The following is a 26,348-nucleotide window of genomic DNA, read 5'->3' on the forward strand; positions in this document are numbered from 1 at the left end:
TAAGTATTTGGATAGACATTAACTGATTAGGGATTGTCAACATGGCTTGGTGTGTATTAAGTGGTGTCTAATCAATCTTACAGAGACTTTTGAGGATGTTACCAGGAAAGCTGATGAAGGCAAGGGAGTGACTGTTGTTCTAAATGACTTTAGCAAGGCATTTGACCAGGACAAGCATGGGAGGTTGCGAAGCCGGAGACTGGCTGCAGATAATTTCCTCTCTGACTGGAGGCCTGTGACTAATGGTGATATGGATGATTGGTGCTGGGTCCATTGTTGTTTGTCATCTATATCAATGCTTTGGATGATGATGTGGTAAACTCAATCAGCAAATTTGCAGATGACACCAAGATTTGGGCTGTAGTGGACAGCGAGGAAGTCTATCAAAGCCTGCAGTGGGATCTGGTCCAGCTGGAAATATGGGCTGAAAAATGTCAGCTGGAATTTCATGCAGACAAGTGTAAGGTGTTGTACTTCGGGAGGAGCAATCAGGGTAGGTCTTCCACAGTGAATGGTAGGGCATTGCAGAGTGCGGTAGAACTAAGTGATCTGGGAATACAGATCCATAGTTCATTGAAAATGGTGTCACAGGTAGATAGGGTCATAAAGAAAGCTTTTAGTGCATTGGCCTTCATGTTGTATATCAATTTATTGACTACAGGAGTTGGGATGTAATGTTTAAGAGAAAATTTACAAGGATGTCACTGGGAGTTGAGGACCTGAGTTATGAGGAAAGATTGAATAGGTTAGGGCTTTATTCCTTAGAATGTGGGAGATTTGATAAAAATATACAAAATTATGAGGAGCATAGATAGGGTAAATGTAAGCAGGCTTTTTTCACTGGGGTTGGGTAAGACTCCAACTAGAGGTCATGGGTTAAGGGTGAAACTTCTTCACTCAGTGGGTGGTGAGAGTTTGGAACTAGCTGCCAGCACAAGTGGTAGATGCAGGTCAATTTCAACATTTAAGAGACGTTTGTACAGGTGCATGAATGAGAGGGGTATGGAGTGCTATAGTCCAGTTGCAGGTCAATGGGACTAGGCAGATTAATGATTCAACACAGACTAGACATGCCTAACAGCCCTATATTAATCTGGAGAGAAATGCCTTCATAATTTCATAATTTTGTGTGTCAACATCATCTCATTAATATGATATTTGGAAATGGAATTTTGGAGTGACAGTGGGAATGTGCATTGTACAGAGATAATCTTGTGAAAATAGGACAAATCAAGTATACAGAAGTATTCAAGAAAATACCGCTGTTATGTGATGAGCATTTTCCATAAGCTAATTCAGTGAAGCCATAGCACAAGTTCCAGTTCTGAATCAAGAAATGATAGTTCTCTCAAATCAAGGTGCTGATGAAGTTTCTGTAGCACAGCTTCCTCTGAGAAGATCAAAAATATGTGTAGAAAGTTTGTCTATAAATATTGTAAATTATTTTTGTCTATTTTTCAGGATCTAGAAAGGCCAGTGTTTATTGCCCATCCTTATTTGCCTTGAGAATATGATGAAGAGCTGTTTTCTTGAAGCATTGTAACCATTCTGGTGAAAGTACTTCCACCTTGCTGTTGGAGAAGTTTCAATTCTTAGATCCAGTAACAAAGAAGGAATGAGGATACATGTACATTTCCAAGTCAGGGCAGTACATGGCTGGGAGAGAAAAATGCAGGTGGTGGTGGCGGGAAAATTTATGAGTTGTGCTATGCTTTATGAGTATTATTGTAATTAGGCAAGCAGAGTGTATTCCATCACACTTGTTCCTTGTACATTGTGGAAAGGTTTAGGTTGTTGTGAAATGAGTCAACAGCATCTACTGTGTTCTCATAGCTATAGATCCCATGCACTGATCCATTTATGCTTCTGGTTGGTGGATGATCCCCCAGGATGTAGATGGTGGGTGACTTGACAATGGTAATGCCTGTGAATGTCAATAATGGATGCTTAGACATTGTCCTGTTGAAGATGGACGTTGCTTGTCCTGTCCGTGGTCAAGTGTTACTTGTCATCTGTTCCTTGGCAACCCAGGCCTGAATGTTGTGGAGGCCTTGTTAACTATATGGATGGGCTGCCTCATTTGTCGAGAATTTGCTCATGAATTTGATCATTGTGCAGTCTTCAATGAGCATTCTCATTTCTGACTGTATGACGGAAGGAATGTCTTGCATAAATCAGTTGAAAACAGATCTCGCAGGATGCATAGAAACTGAAGAGATACCCTGCATCTAGGATGGTTGACTTACAGCAATTATAACCATCTTCATTTGGCTCCAATCATCAATTATTTCTCCTTGATGTCCGTTCACCTTAGTTTGACAGGCCTTCTTGATGCCACACCCAGTCAAAGCTGTTTATGTATTTTAGCAGACCTCCATATTTCTTTGTGATTCAATATTTTCCTGACACCACATGCCATAAGAATCCATAAATATTTTGCAATTATGTGTATTTTTATTTTACAATGAGCAGAGGAAATAAAACTCTTGATGGAAACTACAACGATTTCTCTCAATAACGCAGGGTATTTTTTCCGAAGAACGAAGCAAATGAAGATAGTGACGTGTAAATTGTATGCATAAATCACTATGAGCCACTTGTAGCAGTGCTGCCACCACAGTTAACTGACATGGAAACTGCCTAATCTTGTTGTACTTATGACCGTGAAGCTTAGCACAGCTCCAATGCCTTATTTAAGTTTGCCGACGACACCACTGTTTTTGGCCGAATCAAAGCTGGTAACAAATCAGCATATGGGGGGGGGGGTGGAAAATCTGGCTGAGTGCTGGCTCAAGTACAAGGCTGTCACTCAATGTTAGCAAGACCAGAAAACTGATTACTGACCACAGGAGGAGGAAACCGGAGGTCCATGAGCCAATGCTCATTGGGGGATCAGAGTTGGAGAGGCTCCGCAACTTTTAAGTTTGTTGGTGTTATCATTTCAGAGGAACTGTCCTGGGCCCAGCACATAAGTGCCATTACAAAGAAAGAATGACAGTACCTCTACTTAGAAGTTTATGAAGATTTGACATGTCATGCAAAGCTTTGACAAACTTCGATAGATGTACGGCAGAGAGTATACTGATCGGTTTGCATCATAGCTTAGTAAGGAAAGCAAATGTCCTTGAATAGAAAAGTCTACAGAAAGTAGTGGATGTAGCCATCATGGACAAAGCCCTCTCCACCATTGAACACATCTACAAGGAGCACTGCCGCAGGAAAGCAACATCCATCATCAAAGACCCTCAGCATCCAGGCCATGCTCTCTTCTTGCTGCTGTCATCACGAAGGAGGCGCAGGGGCCTCAGGACTCACAGCACCAGGTTCAGGAACAGTTATTACCCCTCAACCATCAGGCTCTTGAACCAGAGGGGATAACTTCACTCAACTTCACTCACCCCAACACTGAACTGTTCTCATAACCTATGGATTCACTCTGAAGGACTCTTCATCTCATGATCTCAATATTTACTGCTTATTTATTATTATTATTAGTGTTTTTTTTGTATTTGTATGTTTTGTCTTTTCCACATCTGTTGTGGGTGGTTTTTGATTGATTCTATTGTGTTTCTTAGTATTTATTGTGATTGCCCACAAGAAAATGAACCTCAGGGTTGTATATGATGACATATGTGTGTTTTGATAATAAATTTTCTTTGAAATTTGAACTTTGTTCTCCTTGGCAGGAAGTACCATTGTCAGTATATGTAGCCCTGAATTGAATCAGAACAGTGGCAACAGAATAGTCAGCTTCCAAATTTGTTTTGCCAGTGTTGTTGGTAGTTACATTGGAAAAAAAACTTAAAAATAATTCTATTGAAGAAAGTAATTTGTGGGAAGTTGCTAAGAAATGGTCCAGTCTGGGTATATCCAGTATTTACAGGTTTGAAGGCACAAGTGTAGAATTTGAGTTTATATTTTTTAAATATTTAAGAATTTCTTTCGAAACCTTACAAAATGGGTATATAAGCTGAAGAATCTATTTTCAATTTAAGGAATATATTTGTTAGGAATTGATTAATATTTAGTAAATAGTGTGTCTGTGAAGGAAAGGACTGAAGAGAAATCAATTAATAATGCAATGAATTAATCAAATCTTTCAATATTATTTTACAAAATGTTTCCAATGAGCCATTTTATTTCTCTTGACCATAGCTTCAATATAAAATTGTTCATATTAAAAAGAAATAATTCTATAATATTCTAATGCCTAAATATATTTTCTGGCACATTGTTCAGTAACATTATCTTCAAACTATCTCCCTCTAGTTGTTATCTACATCTAGCCTCAAAACATAGTTAAGACCATGCATCTTTTAGGCACATATATCATCAATTGCTCATTCTTTACCTGCGTAATTAATTTTCTTCTGAAAAAATTATTTTTCTCTATAACTCTGCTATATTTGATCACTGCTGCATTATTAATTCAGGCATTGAAAAATAGGCCCACCATCTTATCTCTGTGTCTCTGTAAGAAGCCTGAGCACTGGGCTCTTTCAGCTTGCAGATCCATCATTGTTCACTGCACAGATTCAGCTGATCCCTAGCATGCACACATAAGATAAAGAAATGCATCTGATTGAAATTAAAACTGACAATTCACAGGACAATCCATGGCTTGACAACTTTATTTTCTGATAATAATGTCACTCCCAAATTATTCACTTCAAATAGGTTATTGTTGCTGTTCATTAATATCTGAGGTTCCAACTCTTTGAAGACAAGCTTCTAATTAACCTCTGTCTGTATTCAGTTCACTAGTGATACAGCATGTAAAAACCATTGGCTTATAATTCCAGTTTGTTCTGTAAAATATTATTTTATTTTACATCATTTCATAAGCTTATAATATGGGCTTTGTTATCTTATAGTTGCCTTGGTTTTATTTCTGAAAAGAGCTGCAAAATCCCTTGGGATTTACCATTTAGCCATTTTGTGACTAAGTGTGAGGTGACTTGAAGTGCAAATATTTCTGTACTGGAGTCTTCAGGAAGGTCAGGTTAAGGGTACACCTAAGAATCTACAAAGTATTCTTGAAAGTCGATTTCAAAATCAAGGAGCAGATTCCTTACTTTTGTTCAGTTCATATGCTGTATTACAAAACAATTGACCATTAAAATTAAAGAAAAAATTAGTAATTTACATTTTAATGATGGTGTAATTTAACCTAACAAAGAGCAGAAGCAATTTATTGTGGAGATTATTAATGATAGTTGGTTAAAAAACAAGAACCAGTTGTTAGAAAGGATGAACATAGATTTGGGGTTTAGTTATTCTGCATTAAAATGTCTTGACATAAGCTTGATTAAATTGAATGAAATCTGAACATCTCAACATGTGGATTAAATGGTTCCAAGCAGAATATTTATTTTCCATCTGTGGTAACAGTTTTTGTTTGCTGATATTTAGTCCCACCAAAGCCTCAGTTACAAACATGAACAGTTACCACCAGCCAACTTAAAATCAGTCCATGAGAAAATACCATCTCTAGTTTATTCCAACCCCTCAGATAGAAAAACTCAATTTTTTTCGGTACTTACAAATTAGAGATTTTCTACGATCTCAATTATATACATTTCCTAATAGTCCTGATTAGAACGTATTAGATGAAATTCTTAATATGAAATCATTTTACAATGGTTCAATATCCAATATTTATGATATGTTGTTGGGAATGAGAAATGATTCATTAGACAAAATCAAAAATCTTTGGGAACAAGATTTACAGACTTCAATTTCTGAAGAAATTTCTGAATGAAATTTTAAAATTGGTTAATACTTCATTGTTATCTACTCATCATTCTCTCCTACAATTTAAAGTGGTTCATAGGGCTTATATGACCAAGGAAGAGTTATCGCGTTTTTATATGGATGTATCTCCCTACTGTGATAGGTGTAACAATGGAGAAACTTCATTTATTCATATGTTTTGGACATGCCCCGTCTTGGAAAATTTTGGAAGGAAGTATTCCAAAATTTTTCTGTGCTCTTTAAAGTGAATTTTAAGCCTAATCCTTTGACTGCCCTATTTGGTATTGTTGGAAGGAAAGATATCATCTTGAAGACATCTGATTTGCACATTCTGGCTTTTATCTCTCTTACGGCTAGGAGGGCGTTTTTGTTTAAATGGAAGGATGCTGTTCTGTCTAATCATGCTCAGTGGTTACGAAATGTTACGGCATGTCTAAATTTAGAATAGATTCGTTGTTCAATTTCTGAATCTAGCTAAGATTTTCAAAATTTGTGGGGGGCGTTTTTAAATTATTTTCATAATCTTTGACTTTTTGTTAAAGTGCAGAAGTTGGTTAATAGCATATTTTATTATCTGATAAGGTTTTTTTTTTACCCCCAAACAGCTTCGACTTTGGTAGTGGGTATAAATCTTTTTTTTAAATAAAATTGTTTATATTCTAATATATGAATTAATCTAGTCTATATGAATATAGAGTAAGAAGTCGTTAATGTGATTCAAAGTACTGTATCTGGTATTATTATATTTTTTCTTTTGTTTTATAATATGTATTCTCTTGGACTCTGTATTCTTCTATATAGAAATCAATAAAAATATTGAAAAAGAAGATAGAAAAACTCCTTAATAATTTTTTGCTTAATTCTTTGCCTCAGGCAGCAAGTCTCTTGTCATTTTAAATTAAAAGCCCCTTCTCTTTCTAGAATTTCCCTAGCACATTGCCCTCTATTTTTCTAATCTCCATGTACCTATTTAAGAGGCTCATCTATCTGTTGCATTTATCGGTCAAGCTGTGGCATTGAGGGAGGTCTATTCCTTGTATGATCTGCAAATGAAGCACTGCCTGCCTCTTGTGGCGGTTAGCACAGATGCTTAGATAAACTGGGCATTAAACAAAGTCAACTGTTCACTAGGTGACCTGTTTATTGGTCATTTGTATCTTTGTTGCTTGAAGGATTTTGTTGGTAGGAACTGTTTAGTTTGGTATCAGAGTTCAAAGCAGCTCACAAATTTTGATAAAGGAGAGAGTTAAAATCCAATAACTCCCATTCCTATTGGGCTTCTCTATGTGCATCACTCAAATGCATAAGAAAAACAAACACAAGGAAGAATCTTACATTATGTATATTTAGAGTGTGATTCATTGTTTATCCCTTATACATATAGCATTTATCCCTTCAGGAATACTAATATCATTTATGGTGTGTACTAACGTCCTTTAATTTGAAAATAATTTCCTCATTCTTTAAGTGTCTGGGTTTAACTAACTTAATTTGATTATGTATAATGAGCCAATGCATTAGCTCAATCAGCCCCAGGAACTCTGCATATAATTACACAAACATTTATTATAACATCGCCAGCAATGATTCAGAAATCGGTCCAGAAAGCAACAACCAAAGTTGTGGCTGAGCAATTAATTGCATCAGTGCTGCGGATATGCCTTCAGAACTCTTGGCAGCAGTAGGACAGATGCCATCAATACAGTGCCTATTAAAAGTATTCACCACCTCCCCTCTGGAAGTTTTTGTGTTTTATTGTTGTAGAATATTGAATCACAGTGGATTTAATTTGTCTTTTTCGTGTCAAAGTGAAAACTGATCTCTACAAGGTGATCTAAATTAATTACTAATAAAAAACACAAAATTTTACAAGGCTGGTTGGTGGTGTAGTGGCATCAGCACTGGACTTTGAGGGGTGATCCCAAGTTCAAAACTAGCTGGGCAGTTGCAGTATCTGAGCAGAAGAAAGGCCTGGTAAAAAAATAGCTGTTTTTACAAGGGTGTTGCCTGGATTGGAGGACGTACCTTATGAGAATAGGTTGAGTGAACTTGGCCTTTTCTCCTTGGAGGGACAGAGGATGAGAGGTGAGCTGTTAGAGGTGTATAAGATGATGAGGGGCATTGATCGTGTGGATAGCCAGAGGCTTTTTCCCAGGACTAAAATGGCTAACACAAGGGGGCACAGTTTTAAGGTGCTTGGAAATAGATACCGAGGGGATGTCAGGGGTAAGTTTTTCACACAGTGAGTGGTGGGTGTATAGCATGCACTGCCAGCGGCAGTGGTGGAAGTGGATACAATAGGGTTTTTTAAGAGCCTCTTAGATAGGTACGTGGAGATTAGCAAAATAGAGGGCAATGTGTTTGGGAAATTCTAGGCAATTTCTAGAGTAGGTTACGTGATCGGCACAACATTATGGGCCGATGGGCCTGTAATGTGATGTAGATTTCTATATTCTATGTTCTAAAATAACTGATAGCATAATTATTCACTTTCCCCCCCCTTCAAGTCAGTATCTAGTAGATGCACCTTTGGCAGCAATTGCAGCCTTGAGTCTGTGTGGATAGGTCTCTATCAGCTTTGCACATCTGGACACTGCAAGTTTCTCCTATTCTTCTTTACAAAATTGCTCAAGCTCTGTCAGATTGCATGGGGATTGTGAGTGAACAGCTCTTTTCAAGTCCAGCCACAAATTCTCAATTGGATTGAGGTCTGGACTCTGACTTGACCCCTCCAGGACATTAACTTTGTTGTTTTTAAGCCATTCATGTGTAGCTTTGGCATTATGCTTCGAGCTGTTGCCTGGCTGGAAAATAAATCTTCTCTTAAGTCGTGGTTCTCTTGCAGACTGTATCGGGTTTTCCTCCAGGATTTCCCTTTATTTTGCTGCATTTATTTTACACTCTACCTTCACAAGCTTTCCAGAGCCTGCTGCAGTGAAGCATCCCCACAACATGGTGCAGCCATCACTAAACTTCACGGTAGGGATGGTGTGTTTTTGGTGAATGTGTGGTGTTTGGCTTATGCCAAACAGAGCATTTAGTTTGATGGCCAAAAAGCTCAATTTTGGCTTCGTTACACATAGAATCTTCTTCTAGCTGACTTCAGAGTCTTCCACATGCTTTCTGGAAAACTCTAGATGAGATTTTATGTGAGTTTTTTTCAACGGTGGTTTTCTCTTTGCCACTCTCCCATAAAGTTGTGACAGGTGAAACACTTGGGCAACAGTTGTTGTATGCATAGTCTCTTCCATCTCAGCCACTGAAGCTTGAAACTCCTCTGGAGTTGTCACAGGTCTCTTGATGGCCTCCCTCACTAGTCCCCTTATTGCACAGTCACTCAGTTTTTGAGGACGGCCTGCTCTAGGCAGATTTACAGCTGTGTCATTTTCTTTCCATTTCTTGATGTTTGACTTAACTGTACTCCAAGGGATATTCAGAGACTTGTAAGTTTTCTTGTATCCATCTCCTGACTTGTGCTTTTCAGTATTTTTTTCCACATAGTTGCTAAGAGTGTTCTTTTGTCTTCATGGTGTAATTTTTGCCAGGATACTAACTCACCAGCAGTTGGACCTTCCAGATACAGGTGTATTTTTACTACGATCAATTGAAACACCTTGACTGCACATGGTGATCTGCATTTAACTAAAACCAATTGGCTGCACCAGTGATGATTTGCTGTGCCATGTTAAGGGGGGGGGGTGGTGAATCCTTACTGAATCATTATTTTGTGTTTTATATTTGGAATTAATTTAGATCACCTTGAAGAGATCTGTTTTCACTTTGACATGGAAGAGTCTTTTTCTGCTGATCAGTGTCAAAAAAAAGTCAAATTAAATCCATTGTGATCCAATGTTGGAAAACAATAAAACATGAAGACTTCCAAGATGGGGGGGGGGGAGAATATTCTTTATAGACTCTGCACAATGAGCCATATGCAAATAGATGACAAAGGTGCGAAGTCGTAATGCAATCACTTATAAAAGGTTTGCATTCCTGGATTAAGTTTCATAAAGTGAAGTTGGAAAGGCTGGACAAAATGAATTGTAGGCATTTTGGTACAATGTGTTCCTGTAGACAGAGAAAAGCACACAATGCAATACAATGTAAGTAGGTATAGAATTTGAAAACATTATTCCCCAAAGGATTAGTGGTGTTGTAATGAAACTTCATAAATTGAAGAGCATCTTATAGCAGAGAAGTGTCAGAGCTATTCCCATGAAGGACTTGGTTTCTGCCACTGAGTATGTTCTTACATAACTCACCATGTGAAGAATTGTTAGATGATTAATAGAGTCTGTGGTTTTCCAGCAATCAATTACTGCATCTTTCACAACCCTATCCACTGCAAAGTTACCATTCAGTATTCAGCTGTTCACCCAGTAACTCCACACCATTAAGCAGGATTTTATGTTCAGCGCTAGTCGTTGTGGTGTAATGTGCAGTATTGTGGTTTCAGTGTTGTTTGTGTTTGTGTCCGAACTTGGGTTCATTCCTGTTAGTTTGAGTGAACTCTTTTGTCACTGATTTTTCTTGATTTGCTCATCCCAAATAAAAGGCCAATGAATGGACATAGATGTTGGTACCCTTGTGTGCTGGGAATTCACGGTGGTGCCATTATGTTGGCTGAATTAGGTGAATATTTGTATTTTTTTCTTAATAGAGTGGGGTTCCTGCACTTCCTTCTGAATGTTAGTACTAAAGCAGGCCATGCCTTATTGAGGCCAACAATACTTTCTTCCTCTTCATGCCACCTTTTTTGTGAGCTGTAAGGTAGATACCAACAGTGTGTAGGAGTTTAATTAAAAATCTCAATGATAAACCACTTAGTGTTGAGGCCAAGAAGTTTCAATTTAGCCTCATCCAACCAGAAGATCTTCATCCATATCTTTACAGAATCTTCTAAGTGATGCTTTACGAAGTCTTTACAGACAAAGATATGTTTTTTTAAAGCTGAATGAATGTCATAAATCTACTAATGTGCATCAGCGAGCACATTATTAGATTTACTGTACCATTCCTACTGTAAAGTATGGTGGAGGTAGCATCATGCTATGGGAATGCTTTTCAGCAGCAGGGACTGGAAATCTGGTCAGGATTGATGGGAAGATGAACGTTGCTAACTATAGAGCGATCCTGGATAAAAACCTGTTGGCCTCTGCAAGAAAGCTTAAACTGGGGAGTTTAAATTTGTCTTTCAGCAGGACAATGACTCAATGCACACTGCTAGAGCAACCATGGAGTGTCTTGAAATGAAGTCAGAATCCAGACCTTAACCTGATAGATTGCTGTCTATCAACACTTCACAACTAAGCTGTCACAGTTTGACCCAATTTTGTAAAGAAGAATGGGCAAATCTTTCTCCATCATGTTGTGCAAAGCTAATGGAGATTTATGCAGAAGGACTTCTGGCTGTGAGAAGTGATTCAACTAATTACTGAACAAATGGGGTTGAATACTTTTGAACTGCTGGCATCTCAGTTTTTGAATTTTTAGTTGTTCATGCTTTTCAATTTTCCCTGATATTTGGGCTCTACTGTGAAAAAAGGAGCGGTGGTTCACAAACAAAAAATTCTCAGTTAAATTGATTAAAATCCTTGGTTGTAATCCTCATTTATGTGATCAAAGGTTGGGGGCTGAATACTTTTTCCAAGGCACTGTATGTTGATAACAAATTTTAAACAGATTTTAAAGCATGCAAGAACAGTGGAATAAATTTAGCTGGCTGGTGTGAAGAAAAGAGAACCATAGATAGAATAAATGTCCTGTTATTACAATGTAACATTCTCTAGCAGCAACTACAACTGAAGTTATTTTAATCCCTGAGTTAAATCAATGATTCCAGAGGCAGAAGCTATCCCATTATCCACAGCACAAGAGAAACTCATATTTAGCAGCTCGTAATTGTCATGTTCTGAAAACATGGAGATTACTGCATGAGGAATCTCGGTAAGTGTTCTGTGGCTGCTGAATTCTATCATTCCACATTCAATGTCTTAAAGCTGTGCAAGGCCAGTCTTTGATGTTGCCTTTGATAACGGAGACCAAACACTAAATATAGATTGATATTTTCATGGCCATTGTAGTAAGCGCATTTAGCATTAAAATGAATATCAAGAAGCAGCAGAAGAGACTTATAAAATGGAGGTGTATTCCCAAAAGCATGATCACCCATATTCGTATTTCATCTTTGCCAGTCTTTTTATAGGTTCTAATTTCAGCATGAGACAATCTAGATCTTACTGGGTTTTTAGGTACATAAATGACATGTGGTAATAAATCTTTGCCATTTATACACAGAGGGAGAGAAAATAGCTGCTCTCCGTCTGCATTTAGTGTAATGTCCTAAGGAGATGTAATTTCCTGTGCATAAGCACTCTTAAGTAATTTACTAAGAAGCACCTTTTAAAAATGTAACCTTTGGGATTTTCAACAACTCATTTTGTTTCACTTAAAATTGATAAGTGGCGGAAATTTCTGTCAGCTTCTGACAAAGAAATTTATGTCGTTATTAATGTGCTCTATTCTGCTTCCTGGCTTCCAATAGCTAAAGCTTCAAGTAATAAATCTTCACAGTCAGTATGAGACTTTGTCTCAAATCTTTTTCTTATTTATAATGAATGATTTAATTGACATACAGGCTGATGACCTGATGGTTGTGGGCACCTGTTTCAGAGGTCGTATGCTCCATAGTAATTAGACCATTGTAAAAAGATTGGTTGGAAAAATCTCATAGTTCCTAAGTGAGTTTGAATGAAAACTCACTGGAAAACATGTTTCATTGTTGTTTGCCTTTTGCACATTCACTCTCAGCAGATCCAATTAGTTCATGGACTTCTTTGCCACTAAGAGTGAGGGCATTGGTCAAACACTCTTTCTGCTCCCTTCCCTCCCCCTAAATCCACTGGGAGAAACTTCCACCTATCCCCCTTGCCCTGCACTTGCATCTTTGTCTACTTTTTCTCCTACATGTGTGTCTTGCCAATAAGATGCTCCCTTGAACGTATTCCCTTCAAATGTGATGAATCACTGTGCTTCTCTTCCTGATCCCCATGTTGGCTGAAGTGAAAACATTTCCGTTTCCTCCAGTACTGCTTCCCCCATCTTCAAATCTATTTCTATTCTAGTTCAAGAAGTTGAAGTTTAAACTTTCCTCCTTGTAAGCAGCCCAGCCCTTCTTTTCTCTGTAAGGTCTGTGAATGTGATGTGACCATAAAAATTCATACCCCTTTTTCCTGGCATTATACTGGGAAGCATGACATGACTGATGTATATGTCTCACAAATGAAAAAGGCAATCTTTATGGATTTTATACAATCTGCATTGGGGTGACAGTGATTGCAGTTTCAATTTAAAAAAAGCAACATGGAATTACTAGGTATTTGAATTCTTAATTTCCACTCATTTAGTAATTTCAATACTTTTTTACATTGAGATACAGCACAGAATAGGCCTTTCTGCCCTTTGAGCCGTATCAACCCAGCAATCCCCCACTTTAATCCTACCCTAATCATGGGACAATTTACAATGACCAATTAACCCTGCAACCAGTACGTCTTTGGACTGTGTGAGGAAACTGGAGCACCCGGAAGAAACCCACATGGTTACTGGGAAAACGTACAAACTTCTTACAAGCAGCGGCAGGAACTGAACCTGGGTCGCTGGTTCTGTAAAATGTTGTGCCATCCACTATGCTACCTTAAGTATGAAATCTGAATGTCGGAGTAACAGCAGTTGTCAATGTGAAATCTTTGGGGATAGTGCTTAGGGGATAACAACCCAGTAGAAAAATTGTTAAAAATGCTTAATTTTTGACAGGGTGCTGGAGATGACAACAATTATACAGTAGGTTACTCTGAATGTGGGGTATGTTCTGAGTTCCCCCTGTTCGAAACACATTGCAGCGTAAGTTATTGAAAGGTCTCTGAAGGGTACATGGTGGATTGTAACTGATTAGTATTGGGTCCGGGTCAGGTTACTCTGATGGAAGAGGGCTCCTTCAGAGCACAAATTTAGAAGTCTGGGCTTCTTCACATGTCACACCTTGTTGGTAGTTGGCATGATTCAGACCGTACTGGTAGTTGGGCAGGGTTACTCTGGAAGGACCAAGTAGGTCCACTAACCAGGTGGAGCTGGGAAAGCTCCCTAGGGAAGGGAGGGGGAATGAGGTTGTGACTCTTCTCCCTGGTCTTGGACCCTTCATAATTTCGAGCCTAAAGTTTTGCCCTTTCTCAATGACTGTTACGTCTCTTTTCCAGAACTCCTGCTATGATTGGATGCTCGTTTGTGGTGAATAGATTGTTTTTTGGTGAAATCGGGTTGCTGGACCCTGGAATGGATGTCTATGGCGGGGAAAACATTGAACTGGGGATAAAGGTCAGTCATTTTCCTCTTTAAAGTTTGTTGAGATGGAGTGTTAAAAAGACTGCTCATTTTTTACCTTTCTTGCCTGTAGTTTTGTGGTTTCTATATTACTAGAAGAAATGTTATCCAAAGGTAAGAGTAACAAGGCCACAAATCACGCTCCCACATTGAGATTGTATCTTGCTGTTGAAATCAATGTCCCTGTTGGCTTCACACACAAAAATAACGGAACACTGCACCACAGAAGCAGCCATATGGTCCGTCAAGTTTGTACTGGCATATTCCTCCATTGGAGCTGTCAAAATTTCCCTGTTCTCTTTAAGCAAGGTATGAATTAATTTTGGCTTGCTTCAAACCTAGCAAAGAATATCGCTACTCAAGTCATTCTGGGCCTTAAAGAATGTTTTTTTATGATCAGCCTGTTATAATTCTTGTCAGTAAAAGTCGTGTCATTTCATTACTGTCTTGCCAAACAATGAGAACAAGTTAGTAATATTTCTGGAGTCATAGGAGACCATGGATGCTGGAGTATTGGGCAACAAAAAACTGCTAGAAGAACTCAGTGCGTAAGGCAGCATCTGTAGAGGAATCAGCTAGCTTTTCAGTTGACTGTCCATTTCTCTCCACAGATGCTGCCCAACCTGTTGAGTTCCATCAGCATTTTTTTTTGTAGCTTATCCCAAACCTTCATAATCATGAAGAATTTGTTGGGCCACTGTTGTCCTTTTAACTGCATTATGGGAGTAATTTCACTGAATAGGCTTCAGCCATTCAAGACAGCAATTCAAAGTTCAAAGTTCAACGTAAACTTATTATCAAAGTACATATTGGTCACCATATACAAACCTTGAGATTCATTTTCTTGAGTGCATGCTCAATAAATCCAAAGCCATAATGGAATCTATGAAAGATCTCACTAATAATGTGACGACCAGTGTGCAAAAGATAACAAATCGTGCAAATACAAAAAGAAAGAAAAAAAGGATGTAAATAATAGATAAATAAATAAACAAACAAATAAATAAATATCAAGATCATGAGATGAAATGTCCTTGCAAGTGAGTCCATAGGTTGTGGGAACAGTTTAGTAATGGAGCAGGTGAAATTCCGGAGCTTGATTGTTGAGCAGTGATACCTGTTCCTGAACCTAGGGGTATGAGTCCTGAGGCTCCTGTACCTTTTTCCTGATGGCACCAGTGAGAACAGATTAGGACCTGGGTGGTGGGGCCAGATTAGGACCAATGACGGATGCTGCTTTCCTATGACAGCACTTCGTGGTGACACTGTAATGGACTGAGCCGTATTCACTACTTTTTGTAGGATTTTCCATTCATGGGTATTGATGTTTCCATACGAGGCTGTGATGCAGTCAGTCACTATACCCTCCACTACACATCTACAGAAGGATGTAGAGGGCTGTCTTTCTTTCTTTGTGATTACACTTATGTGCTGGGCCCAAGACAGGTCCTCTGAAAAGATAACACTGAGGAATTTAAAGTTAGACCATAAGACACAGGAGCAGAATTAGGTCATTTGGCCTATCGAGTCTGCCCCACCATTCAATCATGGTTGATCCTTTTTCTCCCCCTTCTCAGCCCCACTCCCCGGCCTTCTCCCCATAACCTTTGATGCCGTGGCCTATCAAGAACCTATTCATCTCTACCTTAAATACACCCAATAACCTAGCCTCCACAGCTGCCTGTGGTAACAAATTCCACAAATTCATCACCCTCTGGCTAAAGAAATTTCTCCATGTCTCTATTTTAAATGTACACCCCTGTATCCTGAGGATGGGCCACCTTGTCCTAGACTCCCCCATCATGGGAAACATCCTTTTCATGTCTACTCTGTCTAGGCCTTTCAACATTTGAAAGGTTTCAATGAGATCCCCCACCCCACCATCCTTCTAAATTCTATCACATACAGACCTAGAGCTTTCAAACATTCCTCATATGGTAATCCTTTCATTCCCGAAATCATCCTTGTGAACCTCCTCTAAATCCTTTACAAAGTCAACACATTTGTAGATAAGGAGCCCAAAATTGTTCACAATACTCAAGGTGAGGCCTCACCGTGCCTCATAAAGCCTCAGCATCACATCCCTGCTCTTATATTCTAGTCCTCTTGAAATGAATGATAATACAGTATTGCATTTGCCTTCCTCACCACCAACTCAACCTGCAAGTTGACCTTTACAATCACCAAGGACTTCCAAATTTCTTTGCATTTCAGATTTTTGGATTTTCTCCCCATTTAGAAAATAGTTTGCACATTTATTTCGTCTACCAAAATGCATGACCAAGCTGCTGACTCTCTCAACCTTTGATCGCCCCCAATGTGGACTGGCTCATGAATCTCTGGTTTCCTCCTCCTGAAGTCAAAAATCAGCTCTTTGGTCTTGCTGACGTTGAGTGAGAAGTTGTTGTTATGGCACAACCCAGCCAGATTTTCAGTCTCCCTCCTGTAAGCTGATTTATCACCACCTTTGATTTGGCCTGTGACAGTGGTATCATCAACAATCTTAAATATAGCGTTGAAGCTGCACTTTGCCGCACGGTAAGTGTAAAGTGAGTAGAGAAGGGGGATAAGCACACAGCCTTGTGGTGCCAATCCAAACCAGCAGGGATCTCCAAGTGAGGAAATCGAGGATCCAATTGCTCAACGAAGCCATGAAGCTTATTGATCAGCCTTGAAGGGATTATAGTATTTAATGCTGAGCTGTAGATAGAGAATATCCTGATGTATGCATCTTTGCTGTCCAGATGTTTCAGGGTTGAGGGAAGAGCCAAAGAAATGGCATCTGCTGTGGACCTGTTGTGCTGATAGGCAAATCGGAGTGGGTCCAATTCCTGTCAGGCAGGAATTGATATGTTTCATCACCAAACTCTCTTGGTGGATGTAAGTGCTACTGGATGATAGTCATTGAGGCGAGTTTCAGATTCTCCTCAGGCATTGGTAGAATTGAAGCTTGCTTGAAGCAGGATGGTGTCTCACACTGCTGAAGCAAGAGGTTAAAAATCCCAGTGAACGCTTCACTTCAGCCAGCTGATCAGCACAGGTATTTAGTACTCGACAAGGTAACCCATCAGGGCTGGATGCTTTTTTGTGGGTTCACTCTCCTGAAGTTTGCTCTCTCATTGGCCTCAGAGACTGAAATCTCAGGATCACTGGGGGCTGTGCGAGTTTGTGATGGTTCCTCCATGTTTTTATGGTCAAACGAATTTAGAACACATCGAACAACAGGAATTCTGCAGATGCTGGAAATTCAAGCAACATACATCAAAGTTGCTGGTGAACGCAGCAGGCCAGGCAGCATCTATAGGAAGAGGCGCAGTCGACGTTGTAGGCCGAGACCCTTCGTCAGGACGAAGGGTCTCGGCCTACAACGTCGACTGCGCCTCTTCCTATAGATGCTGCCTGGCCTGCTGCGTTCACCAGCAACTTTGATGTATGTTGTTAGAACACATCGAGCTTATCTGGAAGCAAAGCCTTGCGGTCACATCTCATTGGATTTCACTTTGTAAGAGTATGGGCCAATAATAAATGTGACAGTGATATCTGCATGCTATGAAATAATTAAAAACATCCTCTAATGGTCTGCTTAGCTGCACAGCAAAGCCTCTTTGTTCAGCCCAGTTCTACCTTTCAATATATGTTCTCCCACTTGTTCTTATCTGTAACGTGTGGGCATTTGATGATGCATAAGCAGTAGATTACAAAATATATACTGTATGACCTGAATACATTTCTATCTTTCTGTTACTTTTCAATGTTATATAGTTGCCACATTTTCAATTGAATAGGCTTGATGTAAGGATAATTTTGTTAGCATTCTGCTATATAATTGTGAAGTTACTTCTGAGGGATGTTTAAACTAATCTGGAAAATAATATATTTATCTGATAATACATCACTGTAGGAATGATTGCAGCCATTGATTTTCATGATGCGGTACTTTGGCTGGTGCTGACAGAATCCTGACCAGCTTCATTGCTAAGCGGATGACTTAATCCCGCTAAAATGTAGTGCCAACAATGGGATGTCAGCACTTTGCAGGCTCGAGATGCTAACACAGTCAAGTTTACTTTACAGCAATGGATGAATCCATACACCTTCAACTGGACCATTATGCTATTCTAGGTGGTAAGCCAATTAGGTCATTGTTCTTGATTCTTTGGAACTAGAAAAGCTGAGGGCAATTTTAATAAAAATATGGAAAATTATGAGAAGCCTAGTCAAGGTGAAGATGCAAAGCAATTTCCATTAATTAGGGAACTTATATTTAAGGTGAAAGCAAAATGATTAGAAGCATATTGGGGGAAAAAATCCTATCACACTGAGTCCTGGGATTGCTATCAAACTGTTGCGAATGTCTGGGGGGGTAAAGCCAGAGGTAATTTCTAGAGCTCAGCAAATGTGAAGGTACAAACCTAAAGGTCAAATTCCAAAGTCGGCAGGTCAGTAGGTAGAGGCCTGAAGGAATCATTCCTCCTGGGATGCTTTCCAGTTTATCTCCCAGCTGCAGCCTCTATATGGTAACAGTGGACTGTAGGTAGCAAGAGAGCTGATATTACAGATCCACATGATAAATCATAGCCTCTGGATGTTTTGTGATGACTGGCTGTCAGCGCACTGAGTCACCAGTCTACAGCGCCAGTCTTACTGTTCAGATGTTGGGATAAAAAAAAAATCAATACAAACTATCTCAGATTAAGGAATCATTTTGTGCAATCAAAATCCATTAATAAGCAACTAAAGTATTCCCAGAAAGAGCAGAGCTCATGATCTACACTGTAATTTGCTGATTAAAGCATCAAAGCCCAATGATGGTGGACAGAAAGCGCCATCAATACATATCTTGGGCTCGTTAATGATGTTTGACCAAGGCGGCAGTCTTTTATTGATCTTCTGGGAAAGCACCAAGTAAATACAACCCTAGCAAACACTCATTTATCTTGACTACCATCTGTGGCATCAAAATGTTCTGAGAAAGATGCACATTTCAGGAGGCAGGTATAGGAATGGACAGGAATAGCTGAGAAAGCAATAGATCGTTATGGGATTGCTGCCCTCATGCTAACCTCCTCCATTTCCCGGGCATCAATACTCACCCATCTTCCTGCCGCCTTAACAGTGAAAGAGTTCATCTCCCTGGTGCCCCTAGCTTACCTACTACCCCATGACCCTCAACATCCAATACACCATTCTCTGCAGCTTCCACCTTCTCCAAAGGGATCCCACCACCAAACCCCTTCTCTGCTTTCTGCAGGGATCTGTGATTCCCCTATTCACTCATCCCTCCCAGCAGCTAAAGAGCTAAACCTGCTCATTCACCTTCTCCCTCACCCCCATTCAGGGTCCCAACCATCCTCCCAGGTGATGCAACACTTCACCTGCGTCTCTGCTGGGGTCATCTATTGTATCCAGTGCTCCCGATGCCGTCTCCTCTACATTGGTTAAGACCTGTTGTCAATTGCGATACTGCTTCATCGATCACCTCTGCTCCATCTGACAAAAACTGAACTTTTAATTCCGATTCCCATTCACATTCCGATGTGTCGGTCCATGGCCTCATTTTGTACCATGATGAAGCCACCCTCATGGTGGAGAAACAACACCTTATATTCCAGGGGTCCCCAACCTTTTTTGCACTGCAGACCGGTTTAATATTGATGATATTCTTGCAGATTGGCCGCCAGGGAAGGGGTGTTCAAGTTCAACAGTGCGTGACAGGGAATGAGGAAAGGTGCAGCTGACTCATATCGTTTCATATTGCCAAATCATATCATTTCCTCGCGGCCCGGTAGCACATCTTTGTGGCCCGGTGGTTGGGGACCACTGTTATATTCCATATGGGTAATCTCCAATCCGATGGCATGAATATCGATTACTTCTGGGTAAAAATATTTTCCCTCCCTCTCCCCTCTTCTTCTATTTCCCACTTGGGCCTCCTACCTCTTCTCATCTGCCTATCACCTGCCTCCCGAGTTCCCTCCTCCTTCCCTTTCTCCCATGGTCCACTCTCCTCTCTAATCCTTCCTCTCCAGCCCCTTACCGTTCCCACCCCCTGCTTCACCTATCACCCTCTAGCTATCCTCCGCTCCCCTTTTTAATTCTGGAGCCCTTCCTCTACATTTCCAGTCCTGAAGAAGGGCCTCAGCCTAAAACATTGACTGTTTGTTCAGTTCAGTAGATGCTGCCTGATCTGCTGAGTTTCTCCAACATTTTGTGTGTGTTGCAGTAGATTATTACTTCTCAGTGCACTTGTGCTATATCTGCTTGCCAGCACTTCAGAATCGGGCATGTAAGTTCCAGCTCGTCCCAGGGCTAGACTGACAAATCAAACCTCATCTGCACTGATATCTCCTCATTTAACTACTCTACACACTTTCTCTTCCTTACCTATGTATTGTTTTCCATAAATCTGAAGTCATCAAACTCTGCTGCCTGAGTCCTCACTCAAACTAACTCGCCACTTGCCTCTCTGCCTGCTATCGGACAATAGCTTCAGGTGCATCAGGCTTCATTTCTAAACATTTCACTTTTAGAGAGCTTAATATGTAGAAGCAGAATCAAGGCCATTCGGTCCATTGATTCTGCTCTGCCATTCAATCATGGCTGATTTATTATTCCTCTCAACGCCACTTTCCTGTCTACTCTGCACTCTCAATGAGCTCAGCTCCTTTCAGAGTTACTGGAAGACATCTATTTCATTGATCTCCCCAGTCCAATGGATTTATGAAACATTAAATGGAGACACACACACCTCTCACTGATTTCCATCCTATCTCCCTTTATTCAATTTTCAACCATATTTTCCCATAGATTCCATCATCTTCAGAACTTTGTCATTCCCACCTATCACCCTCCAGCTTATGACATCATTCCTGCCCTCATCTACCTATCGGTCCCCTAATCTGGACCCACCTACCACCTGCCAGTCCTTGCCGCATCCCTTCCCTCCAACTTTTTATACTGGCTATCTCCCCCGTTCTTTCCCGTCGATATGAAGGGTCACAATCTGAAACAGTGACTGTCCATTTCGCTTCATAGATGCTGCCTGACCCATTCAATTCCTCTAGTATCTTTTCTGTGGCTACAAAGCTTTCAACATCCACTGCTGTAAATGAAACGGATTTATTTGAATGCACACTTCCCGCAATGCTGAGAGTGCATGTATCTAATTTGGGCCAAAAAAAAATGCCTTTATTTGTGGAAATTACCGTATTTGGAGCTTTGTAAACTTGCAGCACATCAGTGGGGAACATTGTAATGGAACGGACTCCAAAGATTACAGTCTTATAGCAGCTTTCACAAACTTCGTCAGGGTGAGCCACAACATCTTTTTAAGTGATTAAAAAGTAATTAATTCAATTTTAGCCCTTGTTATTCTATCAAATCTCTTAATAATCTCCAGTGATGATTAAATCTCCCTTCAACTTTCACTGTTGTGAAGAGAGCAGTCCTATTTCTTTCAACTTTCTGTACAAATCATTCATCACTGTAAATCTAGTGAACACCTGGACGGCTTGCGTGCCAGAGCTTGGTGAATGTTGCCTGTGTCCATTCGTGGGACGTTAGGTACCTGTGATGGGGGAAGCTTCTCCCAGCCTGTGAGTGTCTCCCATCCTTGTTGCAGTAAGGTCAGAGAGATCTGCTGAGAAGCAGTAAAAGACAAAGCAGGTAAACCCAGAATCTCAAACAAGAGAAAACCTGCAGATGCTGGAAATCCAAGCAACACACCCAAAATGCTAGAGGAACACAGTAGGCCAGGCAGCATCTATGGAGAAGAGTACAGTCGACGTTTCGGGCTAAGACCCTTCAGCAGGTCCCGAATCTGCGAACTTCATCACCAAGGCCGAGATGTCTGTTGGGAATGAGTTGGTTGCCCAGTCTTTGCCCTAAGTCAGTAAAACCCAGGAAAAGTCTTGAGATGATTCCTTCTACTCAGCTAAAATACTGTATTAGAATTTAACTTAGTACCTGCTCCAAAATATGCACACTCCAGGATGTCAAGATATTTATTGGTTTACGATTCCACATGTGCAATTTTTAAACAAACAAATCAAAGCCACTGAACTTCCAGATTGTTGAAATACCCACCTGGTTGTTCTACAGGGGAAGAGGTCAGCTGTTAATATATGTGACTCCAGAATGATTAATTTGCTCTCTGAACTAGCCTAGTAAACCACGCATTTCGATGTCAACAAAAAACATCTGTTTGCATGTCATCCAGTGAGATTAGTCCATACACTGTGTCGAGGAAGTAAACACAGAAATCTGGATATAGTGTTGAAGTTCCAAATGTACTATGGAGACAAATAAAAAGTTTCTTATTTAGACCATAAGGTCATTAGACCAAAAGACATAGGAGCAGAATTAGGCCATCTGGTCCATCAAGTCTACTCCGCCATTCAATCATGGCTGATCCTTTTTTCCCTCCTCCTCAACCACAGTTCCCGGACTTCTCCCTGTAACCTCTCCATGTCCAATCAAGAATCTATCAATCTCTGCCTTAAATACACCCAACGATCTGGCCTCCACAGCTGCATGTGGCAACAAATTCCACAAATTCACCACCTTTCGGCTAAAGAAATTTTTCCACATCTCTGTTTTGAGGCTGAGGCTGTGCCCTCTTGTCCTAGACTCTCTCACTATGGGAAACATCCTTTCCACATCTACTCTGTCTAGGCATTTCAACATTCGAAAGGTTTCAATGAGATCACCCCTCATTCTTCTGAATTCCAGCAAGTACAGACCCAGAGCCATCAAATGTTTCTTGTATGATAACCCTTTCATTCCTGAAATCATCCTTGTGAACCTCTTCTGGACCCTCTCCAATGCCAGCACATCTTTTCTAAGATGAGGGGTCCACCAAAACTGTTCAACAATACTCAAGGTGAGGCCTCACCAGTGCCTTATAAAACCTTAGCATCACATCCTTGCTCTTGTATTCTAGACCTCTTGAAATGAATGTTAACATGGCATTAGCCTTCCTCACCACCAACTCAACCTGCACATTAACCTTTAGGGTGTTCTACACAAGGACTCCCAAGTCCTTTTGTATCTCAGATTTTTGGATTTTTCTCCCTGTTTAGAAAATAGTCCGCATATTCATTTCTACTACCAAAGTGCATGACCATGCATTTTCCAACATTGTATTTCATTTGCCATTTTCCTGTCCACTCTCCTAATCTGTCTAAGTCCTTCTGCATCCTACCTGTTTCCTCAACATTACCTGCCCCTCCACCAATCTCCATATCATCTGCAAGCTTGGCAACAAAGCCATCTATTCCATCATCTAAGTCATTTATATACAGCATAAAAAGAAGTTGTCCCAACGCCGACCCCTGTGAAACCCTACTAGTCACTGGCAGCCAGCCAGAAAACAATCCTTTTATTCCCACTCGCTGCATGCTACCAATCAGCCAATGCTCCAAAAATGTTAGTAATTTTCCTGTAATACTATGGCCTCTTAACTTGGTAAGCAGCCTCATGTGTAGCACTTTGTCAAAGGCCTTCTGGAAGTCCAAATATACAACATCCACTGCATCCCGTTTACCCATCCTACTTGTAATCTCCTCAAAGAATTACAAAAGTTTTGCCAGGCAAGATTTTCCCTGAAGGAAACCATGCTGACTTTGTACTGTCTTGTCCTATGTCACCAAGTACTCCATCACCTCATCCTTAACAATTAACTCTACATCTTCCCAACCACTGAGGTCACGCTAACTGGTCTATAATTTCCTTTCTGCTACCTTCCTCCTTTCTTAAATGGTGGAGTGACATTTGCAATTTTCCAGTCCTCTGGCACCATGCCAGAGTCCAATGATTTTTGAAATATCATTTCTATTGCCACCACAATCTCTAACGCTACCTCTTTCAGAACCCTAGGGCGCAGTTCATATGGTCCGGGTGTACCTTTAGGTCTTTCAGCTTATTTAACACCTTTTCTCCTGTAATCGTAACTGCACCCACTTCTCTTCCTTAACACACTGCAACACCAGGCACACTGCTAGTGTCTTCCACAGTGAAGACTGATGAAAAATGCTCACTTAGTTCATCAGCCATCTCCTTGTGCCCCTTTATTATTTCTCCTGCCTTAATTTCTAGAGGTCCTATGTCCACTCTCATTTCTCTTTTATTTTTAACATACTTGAAAAAACTTTTACTATCCACTTTGATATTATTTGCTAGCTTGCTTTCATAGTTCATCATTTCCCTTCTAATGAATTTTTAGTTGCTCTCTGTGGGTTTTTAAAAACTTCCCAATACTCTATCTTCCCACTAATTTTTGCTTTGTTGTATGCCCTTTCTTTTACTTTTTCAATAGCTTTGACTTCCCTCGTCAGCCACAGTTGTACCATTTGAGTATTTCTTCATTTTTGGAATACATATGTCCTGCACCTTCCTCATTTTTCCCAGAACGCATGCCATTGCTGCCCTGCTGACATCCCTGCCAGCAGCTCCTTCCAATTTATTTTGGCGAACTCCTCTGTCATACCAATATAATTTCCCTTACTCCACTGAAACACTGTTACATCAGACTTTACTTTCTCCCTATCAAATTTCAAGTTGAACTCAATCATATTGTGATCACTGGTTCCTAAGGGTTCTTTTACCTTAAGCCCACGAATCACCTCCGTTCATTACATAACACCCAATCCATTATTGCCGATCCCCTAGTAGGCTTAACAACAAAGTGCTCTAAAAAGCTGTCTCTTAGGCATTCAACAAACTCACTCTCTTAAGATCCATTACCAACCTGATTTTCCCAATCGACCTGCATGTTAAGATCTCCCCTGACTACCATAAGATTGCCCTTTGACTTGCCTTTTCTACTTCTTGTTGTAATCTGTGGTCCACCTCCCAGCCACTGTTGGAAGGCCTGTATATAACTGCCATCAATATCCTTTTACCCTTGCAGTTTCTTAACTCAACACCCAAGTTTTCAATGTCTTCCGATCTTATGTCACATCTTTCTACTGATTTGATGCCATTCGTCACCAGTAGAGACACACCACCCCCTCCGCCTACCTTCCTATCCCTCTAATATAATGTGTAACCTTGGACATTCAGCTCTCAACCACAACCATCCTTCAGACACGATTCAGTGATGGCGACAACATCATACCTAGCAATCTGTAATAGTGCAAGATTTATGGTTAGTGAAGAGTGATTCTTTCTAAAGATATATATGAAATGTAACAATACAGAACTGCTCAGATGGTAAATGGAACACCAATATTGATACAACTAAATTAAATAGTCATTGCTTCTGTCTAAGGCCGAACTACCTTTTTAAAATCTATTTATCCAATAAGTATATTTTTTTGCATAGTGGCATGATGACCAAAGAGGTGTAAATTTTGGGGTAAAAAAAAATCTTTGATCGTGCATAATTGGTGGAGACTGACTTATTGACAATCATCAATTTTACCCTGTCACACAGTCCTCGTTTTACCCTCCATACCTTGTCCCAGTCACCGATCACCTGGTGCTCACTGGCCTCTAATGGCTTTTAGTTCACAGTTCCTGTCTGTCCAATCATTGTTAGCTTTAACATGAGTCTTTGTCTGATTGCAGTGCTGTGGAATGTCATGAGACAATTAAATACACTTAAGGTGCAACAGAAAGGCAGATTGTTGATGTTGTCCCTTGTCTGAGAAGAAGGGAAGCACATAGGGTTGATCTCATCAGACACAATTTCATTTTGTAACACATAAATCTAGAGCAGCATCAACAATGATTTAGGAGAAATCTTGGGGACTTCCGGTAGCGCTCATGGAGTGAAGTCGCGTTCTTGACTCGCTCCATTACCTCTGAGTTTTTTTTTCTCTATGGTCAGCTATACTTTAATTAACCATTAAGGCATCAATTTTTACAATACTTTGAATTAAACTGAATTCTCTGACAATTGGATGATACTTAGATCTGCTATGTCTAAGAACGGGAAAAACGGCAAGGATGGTAAACCTCCGGTTAAACCGAAAGCTACGGATCTCCCTCCGACTGAATCACCGGTGACTTTGAAAGCGATATCGGAGTTAATTCAGAGGGAAATTTCAACCTCTGTTAGGGAGATGATTCGTACGGAAATTGCAGGCTTTGTTAAAGACCTGATTCATACGGAAATCTCAACTAATTTCCAGAAAATTGCCGATTTAATTGATAAGATGCAAACATGTATTGCGGAACATCAGTCGGCTATATCTGATCTTCAAAAATTTGCG

The 26,348-nt window shown here is 40.1% G+C and overlaps 1 protein-coding gene across 2 annotated transcripts in view; it reads left to right on the forward strand.

Moving 5' to 3' along the window:
- galnt17 (polypeptide N-acetylgalactosaminyltransferase 17) overlaps positions 1–26,348 on the forward strand; it is a 477,425-nt gene that overhangs the window by 277,252 nt on the left and 173,825 nt on the right. The window contains exons 1-2 of one of the 2 annotated variants that reach the window (XM_063031854.1): positions 8,709–8,733; positions 14,010–14,127. In XM_063031854.1, the coding sequence (XP_062887924.1) occupies positions 14,020–14,127 (108 nt within the window). In that variant the 5' untranslated portion in view covers positions 8,709–8,733; positions 14,010–14,019. Of the gene's footprint in view, positions 1–8,708; positions 8,734–14,009; positions 14,128–26,348 lie in introns of those variants that run through there. The other variant, XM_063031853.1, reaches the window with a different exon arrangement.

The sequence above is a fragment of the Mobula hypostoma genome, chromosome 23 (assembly GCF_963921235.1).
Source record: "Mobula hypostoma chromosome 23, sMobHyp1.1, whole genome shotgun sequence".
NCBI lineage: Eukaryota > Metazoa > Chordata > Chondrichthyes > Myliobatiformes > Myliobatidae > Mobula > Mobula hypostoma.